The sequence below is a fragment of the Naegleria lovaniensis genome, assembly GCF_003324165.1.
Source record: "Naegleria lovaniensis strain ATCC 30569 chromosome Unknown tig036, whole genome shotgun sequence".
NCBI lineage: Eukaryota > Heterolobosea > Eutetramitea > Acrasida > Naegleriidae > Naegleria > Naegleria lovaniensis.
The window spans coordinates 478,359-487,001 of record NW_025407856.1 but is presented as its reverse complement, the minus strand read 5'-3'; the positions used below and the strand labels follow the sequence as shown (position 1 = coordinate 487,001).

The window sequence follows — 8,643 nt, the reverse complement described above, 5'->3', positions numbered from 1 at the left end:
TGAAATGTTGTCGCTCGGGTTATCTTAGGCTTTGTCAAAGCAAGCAATAATATTTTTGATGATGGCTGACATTTGTCATCTGACATTTTCGCTGGCTTTGAAATGACAACATTTTCTTTTACAAATCATGTGATTATTTGCAATATTGTTTATTACATTTTCAACTCTTGCATATACATTGTCATTCAATCAACCATATATTTTCCAAAAAATCATCAGCAAAGGAACATACGAAGGAGAAGTATGTGCCATTAAACAACTCTTCATTCCGGAAAATGCTCGTACACCTCGAAGTCGAATCGGTCTTTCAAGCATTGCTTCCGAAGATGACGAATTATGGCGAGAGACTTTGAATGAAATTGCAGTGCTTCGAGTTCAACATGCAAATATTTTGAATTTATATGGATGGAGTACAGATCCAAATTGTGTTTATTTGGTCATGGAATTTATGCCATTTTCACTTCACAAAATTTTGGAGACCACTCTCCCCGAATACGATTATGAACCATTAATGAAGTCACAAAAACAAAATTTATCACAATTAGCACCCATGGAAGATGAGTCTGAAAGTCAGCAAATTTGAGTCAAAACAAAAAACAACTTCTACTACATTACAAAAAAACCAGTTTTACAAGGATCGGCGCTTGTGGATGATCAGGAAGAAGCAGATCGGTATCAAAAGTTTTTACAGAGACAACCCATATTGAGTAATGAGACTTCAAATTGCGATTGATATTGCTGAAGGAATGCATCATCTTCATTCAAGACCAAAACCTATCATTCATCGAGATTTGAAATCTCACAATGTTTTGCTTGACAAGAATTTAACATCAAAAATTTCGGATTTTGGATTTTCTACCATGAGAAATCGAAATTCAGGAGTTTCAGGAATGAAAGGTATGTCACTCAAATTTATTTATACACTCAAATCGATTTTTATTTATAACACATTCATAACAATGGTGAAACTTAGGCACTTCGGGATGGATGGCTCCTGAAATGTTTTCATCGGCTGCTTCCTCCGGTGAAAAAGCTGATGTCTATAGTTTTTGGAATGGTCATGTACGAATTGGTGACACATTTAATACCATTTCATGATGTTTCTAATCCCTTTGCTGTGGCTTCTCATGTCATTAGTGGAATGCGACCCAAGATTGACAAACAAGACGAGTTGGCCAAGTCCTCTCCCATTCTCGAATGTTTCATCAAACTTGTTTCCATTTGTTGTTTACAGGATCCTGACGAACGGCCTACATTTGCTGACATTCTCAATGAATTGAGAAGTATACCACTGAATAATTCTTTAAAATTAACAGTCGATGTGAATGGAAGTGAAGACTATGACTCGATTCAAAAAAGCCATTAATGCCATTCCTCCTGACATTACTACTCTCAAACCCAAACGACCCATTCCATCATCTCAGAGTTCAATCACAAAACACTTTCTGCTGCCAGCATGTCTGGTTTCACATTAGGTCATTCGTCTCTCAAAAAAACAACAAGTTTCTTACATAATAGTAATGTAACGAATAAGAATTTGGATTTGGAGGATAGTACCACGTCAGTATCATCTCCCTCAAGCGATGATGATGGACGCAATACAAGTGGTGGTGTCATTTTGGGAACCAACAACCCAGTGCATTCGGGTGATTTTTCAGAGCAACGTCTCTTGATGCAGAAATTTAATTTACCATTCACAACTCGACCTTCAGATGGCAGAAAAATTATCAAACCTACACGACCATTGACAACACCTGTCATTAAGATTAAGCCAGGAATTTATCGAGAACAAGTCATTATTGATCGAAGTGTTGTGTTAAAAGGAATGTCGGAAGGAAAGTCACATGTCATTCTGTACAAACCAAAGGATGTGAATGAGGTGATTATTTTTGATAATGTGAGATATTCGAAAATTAGAAATATCATTGTTTACAACTCGGAATACAAACCTCAACAACCTGGGCGCATACAAGAGTTCCTTCGAAACATCCACTTGGAGTGGTCGTGTTGAGAGGATCGAAATGTGACAGCACCATTGAACAATGCACTTTTAAGGGTGTGACACTGGAGATTTGTGATAAGGCAGATCCAACCATTACAGGCAACACAATTCGTGACTCGCCTCAAGCCGGAATTCACATTCATTCAGATTCTCATGGAACCATCACAGAGAATGACATTTTTGGAAATTTAGAAGCAAACATCTTGATCGAGAGAGGAGGAAATCCAGTCATTGAGAATAATCAAATTCATGATGGACATCAAGAAGGTATTCGAATCGTGGAAGGTGGATTGGGAAATATTGTAAATAACAACATTTATAGCAATATGGGATCCAACGTTTATATAGGAACAGGAGCCGATCCTCTCATTGTCCTGAATAAGATTCTTTCAAGTGAACAGAGAGGTATAGAAATTGCAGCACTTGCCAAAGGAAAATGCAGAAAAAATCGATTGAGTGGCAACAAGAAGGATCCTCAAATATTAGTTTCAGAAACTGCAAAAACGATTTTAAAAGACAATGAAATCAAAACCAACACACAGAATAGTTCTACTTCTCCCGTTTCCATGAAGGCCTCTCCCACGAAATCTCCCACACTTTCTGGATCTCCCTCATACACCTCGTCACCGATTCGAATGGCCACCATTCAACAACCACCTTCGCATACGGTTCACGTTCAACAACAGAAACAGCAAACACAAGGTCAGAGATTATCATCTTCATTGCCAGTCTCGTCGTCATTATCTTCAGCGTCTATTGCTTCTCGTAGCACGGGAGTATCCTCAACATTGAATGTTCAATCAAGCAAGTCCAATATGCAACAACAGCAATCACCGACCATCCAATCCAATCCATCAACAATGACGACAGCAACGACTGGAAATTATTTGAACAAGTCAACATTATCTACCAAGTCATTGACATCATCCTCTCAAACATCACCACCTCAAGTGACTGCATTGAATCTCAGCTCGTTCAATTCTTCTTCAGGAAATTCCATTTCGAATAATAGTTCAAATGCTCCTCCTCAACGCACCTCACCACTTTCTGTACAATCCTCTGTGAATAATAGAAACACGACATTGTTGAAATCCAACCTTAATAAATAAAAGTTCCCATATCAAGTTCTCAGTAAGGAACTCTGGAATTTCACTGAGAGAAGTTGAAAAAACAATTTAAAAATCGATTTCATGTGATGAAAGGGACATCAACTCAAAAAAACGCACATATTGAAATTATTTTTCTGGTGGACAATTGCACTTGATCATCATCCACACACGTGTGTTTCCATCTTACATCTCCTTCCTTGCTCGCAAGCGGTACAGTATTTTGAAAGAGTTCCATTTGGATTCAAAATTTCGAATCAACAAGCAAAAAAAAGTGCGCTGCGCATATTGTATCGCTCCTTAAATATTGAACGCATTGCTTTTTCATAAACCGATCAGCCACGAAAGAAAAAGTACTTGAAAGCTTTTTCATCACAACTTGAATAATAATCATTGATACAGAGTAGACCGTCAGAATATATAGATGGAACCATCCAACCCGCAAGCTCATCCGCAGCAAGTGGTGCCATCATCGGGACTTTACCCTAACCACATGATGTATGCTCAACCACAATACAATAACCAAAACAACAACAACAACATGTATCCATCGTTGGGTTATGCTTCAAATCCCTATTATTATACAAATGGTGCTGGAGTTGCTCAAATACCTCCTGTGGTCGGAACGTTGTCGGCTCAGCAACAACCACCCATCATCAACTTGATACCAACGGCTCAAAACGAACAACAACAACACCACATTCCTGAGAACGTTCCTCTTCATCAAGTCGAGCCACAACAACAAGTTCCCACAACAAACAACAGCCCAACCTGTGCACGAGGCAACAACCATTGTTGTAACTTTTGGAAACGTTGTCGAGAACAACACAAATTCCTTCATGCTCTTCAAAGCAAGACATTGTCATGTATTCCAAGAGCTGTGGTTGTTGGTGGAGTATTGTTGTTCATCTTGACATTGATCTTCTTATTCACTGTTGGATCCAGTATTGACGGTAAAATGGCATACAAGAAAGATCAATGCTTGATTATGAAAGATCCAGACAATTTGGTAGTTCATTTCGATTATGATCGTGACATGTATTATATTAACTTGAATGTTGATCTTGCAAGTGGAACAAAGTATTACATGGGATGTGACTCGTGTGTTGCTAAGCCACCATCATCATCGACTTCAGCCGTTAAAAAGATGTACACTTTGAGAGAAGTATGTGCAAGCCCACTCTTACAAAAGACCTCAGATTGTAGAGATCGTATTATTGCTAAGGGAAGTTTGACTTGCATGGTAAATCGAAGATTGAGAAAACGTTCTGGCATGGATCATTATTATCATGGACATGGTGGTGAGAATAAGGCTCCTGGCAATCACCACAAGGAAGATAACGCTGGACCACAAATGATGCATCATGGTCACCATCATCATCCTGGCATGATGACTCGAGAATTGCACCATTCTGGTCCTCGTCACGGTCCACACATAATGACTCGTGAAATTCCACTCTCCCAAATTCTCTCCAAGCAAGAACCAAATCATGATCAATCCAATGAACAAGCACATGATGTTCACCGTAGCGACCATTATGGAAGACAATTTAACAGCGAAATGGTCAAGACTGTACAAGAAGTGAAGAGATCATTCAGAAAGCATCTCCACAGAACAGTACCAATCTGGTTGATTATTTCACTCATTGCAATGGTCGTCTTTATTGTGGTTGGTTACAAGCGCTTGGAAGGAAGATCAAAATGTTCCATTGACAGATTCTTTAAGCAATACCTTAAGAATCCATTCAAGGAATCTGGACAAGTCTACAAGTTGGACGAGGTCTCTCAAAGCTGTGTCATTATTCAAGAGCCTAAAGAACCAAAAGATCACACCCTTCTCTCATCTGCAACTTTGCAAATGGAACTCCCACCTCGTAAGGAGAGAGCATTGGCCAAGAGAATGAAAATGTTCTATGGCGCTCTCAGACATACTGCCACAGAACCACACGAAACCTTACTCTACTATGAAAAGGTTTCCAAGAAGAATTTGTGTTCTCATTTCCATGGAAACAACTCTCAATCATCTTGCAATGGAAAGAGAAGAATTGCAAAGCCATCAAGATTTTGTTAGGCGTCTTGTTTGTTCTTGCTGTTGGTACTCTTATTGCGTTTGCAGTCATTAGTTTTTGTAACAAGTCTGTCATTAGGGGACTCATCTTTTTGCATTGAGCATTGCTGCTATTGGTGTTGTCATCTCAAAGATTTTATTCAGAATGAGAAAGGTTCACTATTATATTACTGACAAGCGTGTGATTCGAGTGGATGAGTTGCCATGTCGATTGCGGTTAACATTGAGATATGTGTTCATTTGACAAGATTCATAGTGTTTGGGCAGATGGTAACAAGATTCATCTCAAGCTTCTTCCCCATGAAAAGACTGGAATTTTCTTTGAACATGCCGTTGATCCTGCCTTTGTTGTGAACCTTATTCAACAACGCATCCCATCGTCAGAGTCTACAACAACAGTGGAGATGTCGAACTTCAAGAACAACCAACCACTGAACCACAGCAACACAAAATTAGCGACTCCATTAAGAGTGAGATCCGTTATAAAGTGTAAATAGTTCAAGACAACACATGAACAATGTTAACCATGCCTCATCGTCTGTCACTTTTCACTCACATTCAGATGCCACAAAAAAAAAATGTCGTCACAACCACCACTCGATCTCTCTTCCCTCTTCAAATCCGACTCATGTTAAAAGAAATTGAATGTGAAACTCTCAAACCAAAAACTATCAGCTCTCGAATGCAATCCCATGTCCAATCTCAAATTCGAACGATGGGACGATTCCATTCATTCCGAAAATTCCATTCTTCAACAACGATTTCATCACATGCTTCTCTACATTCATCAACTCGAATCCGACATTGAAGCAAAAAACAGACGTATCGATCTATTAGAATTATCTCTAAATAATCGAAGAAAACGAAGAGGAGGAGCCATGGGAGATCCTGCCAATACCAACGCGGACAAGGATGATCTGAATGAACAAACCGAACAATTGACCATTCAAAGAATTTAGTAAAAGCATTCATGAAGAGAAGAAATAATAGAAGAAATGAACACATGCATTCCAAACGAGAGGATACTTCAACTCATTCCCCAAATTCGTCGTCGAATATTTCTAGTACTACTTTTGCACGAAAGAATCATCGTTCAGTCATGAGGAAAAAGGAATAGATATCATGATCTTGATCCACAAGGATTTTGCGACCATTGTTGGAATGTTGTCATGTTCATTGTATATTGGAATTAATGTCTCGATTTGTGTTCACAAATTAATGACCTTTTGAGCCCGTCATTTTTGATTTAGTACATGTATAATAAACGTTACGTATAAAGCTCGAAACAATTTGTGAGATGTGTTGCTATTTGTTTCTGCAATAACACCACCAGAACGACGCCTACGGTTCAATCCAAAAGCCTGCCGTAACGTTAGTTTATTGAAGTGTTATTACGAGCAAGGAGTTTTTTAACCTTAACATATAAATGTGAGTCCAGATCAAGAGAATTTCCATGGTCATCATATTTATAGTGTCTTGTTTATGTATTGGATGATGATCAGTGGCTTAATTATATTGACAGAGATATAAATGAAGCAAGAATTATTGTTATTCGATCCTTCCTACTCTTTGAATTAGTTTTTAGCACTTTGTGTGTGTTTAGGTTTTCCCCTTAGGGTGTTAAATACATGCAAGATCAGCACCACTTGGTTCGATTTGTTCATTTTGTTCACAGTGCTGATTTGAATAAAGGGAAGTTTCATATTCAGAAAAGTATTTTTTCACTTGATGTCTCGTTTAATCTCAATACACATCATGATATCTTCATTGAGACATGATCACAATGTGATTGCCTTGAACTTGATTTGCACACGATTCGAATTAACATGTGAAATTAATATCTGCAAATGACTTGTCCTCAAAACAATTTGTGAGATGTTGTGCTAATTGTTTCTGCAATGTCTTAATAGAACGTACAGCTCGTTGTTGAATATAGCCAATATATGAAAATGATGGTTGATCACTTCCTGTCATTCCTATTCGTTGTTGTTGAGATGAAATTCCTTTCAAGAATTCTTTTTTCATTTGAGCAGCTTCAGAAATATTCAACGCGTCTCTTGAAACTTTTAACATGAGTAAATCAGAATTGGAGTTGGTAAGAGAAATTAGAAATGAGTGACTACCAGCTCCAATCGATGTTACAGTGTTGAATAATGTGCCACTGTGTAGATAGGGAAGAGTAAGTTTAGAGAGTGACCTATTGGATCCTCCTGTAGCAAGTTAATTTCCAGCGTATCGTGGATGGATGGTTTAAATTATCATGAAAACCATGTCCATGAATCATGAGTATTCAATGGATAGAGTTTTCAGGTACCTTGTGTCTTTAAGACTTACCTGAAACATATACTGAACCATTTCTTGTCAAAAATATCACTCCATAATAATGACAATCAACATCAATGGCTGGATCTGAATGTGTAATTTTCGCAAACTCTACACTTTCTGTAATTTGTTTTTGATTGCCCGTGTTCTTCATTCCTAATTCATCTGAAGAGTTGTATCCACATACGAAAATACGTCCACATTGAGTGAGAGCAACAATGTTGTGATCTCCACAAGCAACTTTGCAAAACTTCACGTTTGGATGTTTTTCACAGAATGGATGAGGAGCTGTTGGGACAGTGCTGTATCCATCATATCCACATTCTCCAAATCCGTTGGATCCTGTGTGAATTGAAACACATCCATCGAATTACAATTTTTCAATAATGATAATCATGGTGTGTAAAGGATTTTTAACATTGAAGCCTACCTCCAACAATTAGTCTTCCTTGATTGGTGACCAATACCAATGTATAAGCACCACATGCCATATAAGTGATGAATTCATCCTGCCTAAGAGCCTCATCAATGCCTTTCAACCAAAGCTTTGTATTCGATGGGTTCAATATAACAAACTCACTGTTTGATGGATCCATGTCGCATGTTACAGAAGCCACTACAGATGATCTTTTTGGAATTTCATAACATTCTCCATTGGGTAGCTCATGATTGACGTATCCCTCTCGAAACTTTGTTCCAACATTAATAATATCGAACAATGCTAATTTTGAGACTCTAAAATTAAGGAAATACTCACATCTGGTGAAATAATTCCATCCACAATCCGATCTACTAAAACATAACAACAATTATACGAAGCTGCAACAAAATAGGCTCGTTTCCACCCAATCCATTGTCCATCATTATTCTTTTCTAAGGGATCCAACAGTAGACTTGCTTGGAGGCTACCTGGTTGATGATGTTGATGATACAATTGTTGATAATAATAAATTTGATGATCGGGATAGGTAATGGCATAGATATATTCTCGTCTTGCATAGATTTTTACAAATCCAGATAGTGTCGGATTTTGTTTTTTAATGAGCTCGAGGAACTGATGCGTTTTTTCAGATGATGTTGCGATGAGATGGGATTGAGCAAAATCTGAATTCAACATTTTTTTTTGTGAGTAAAGTTTATTATTA

The 8,643-nt window shown here is 37.9% G+C and overlaps 5 protein-coding genes across 5 annotated transcripts; 4 read left to right on the top strand and 1 right to left on the bottom strand.

Moving 5' to 3' along the window:
• Window positions 1-710: 710 nt before the first annotated feature.
• C9374_008559 (uncharacterized protein) lies at window positions 711-1,366 on the top strand (the record flags this gene model as incomplete). The annotated part of the gene is made up of 2 exons (XM_044698648.1): window positions 711-897; window positions 1,047-1,366. The coding sequence occupies 2 exons, from the start codon at window positions 711-713 to the stop codon at window positions 1,364-1,366; spliced, it is 507 nt and encodes a 168-aa protein (XP_044545678.1).
• A 90-nt stretch (window positions 1,367-1,456) lies between these two features.
• On the top strand, window positions 1,457-3,111 carry C9374_008558 (uncharacterized protein; the record flags this gene model as incomplete). Its single annotated transcript, XM_044698647.1, has 2 exons — window positions 1,457-1,870; window positions 1,918-3,111. 2 exons carry the CDS (start codon window positions 1,457-1,459, stop codon window positions 3,109-3,111), a joined length of 1,608 nt encoding a protein of 535 aa, XP_044545677.1.
• Window positions 3,112-3,649: 538 nt separating this feature from the next.
• On the top strand, window positions 3,650-5,179 carry C9374_008557 (uncharacterized protein; the record flags this gene model as incomplete). Its single annotated transcript, XM_044698646.1, has 1 exon — window positions 3,650-5,179. One exon carries the CDS (start codon window positions 3,650-3,652, stop codon window positions 5,177-5,179), a length of 1,530 nt encoding a protein of 509 aa, XP_044545676.1.
• A 689-nt stretch (window positions 5,180-5,868) lies between these two features.
• On the top strand, window positions 5,869-6,135 carry C9374_008556 (uncharacterized protein; the record flags this gene model as incomplete). The annotated part of the gene is made up of 1 exon (XM_044698645.1): window positions 5,869-6,135. One exon carries the CDS (start codon window positions 5,869-5,871, stop codon window positions 6,133-6,135), a length of 267 nt encoding a protein of 88 aa, XP_044545675.1.
• An 862-nt stretch (window positions 6,136-6,997) lies between these two features.
• C9374_008555 (uncharacterized protein) lies at window positions 6,998-8,615 on the bottom strand (the record flags this gene model as incomplete). The annotated part of the gene is made up of 4 exons (XM_044698644.1): window positions 6,998-7,386; window positions 7,511-7,840; window positions 7,929-8,187; window positions 8,256-8,615. 4 exons carry the CDS (start codon window positions 8,613-8,615, stop codon window positions 6,998-7,000), a joined length of 1,338 nt encoding a protein of 445 aa, XP_044545674.1.
• Between the last annotated feature and the right edge of the window lie 28 nt (window positions 8,616-8,643).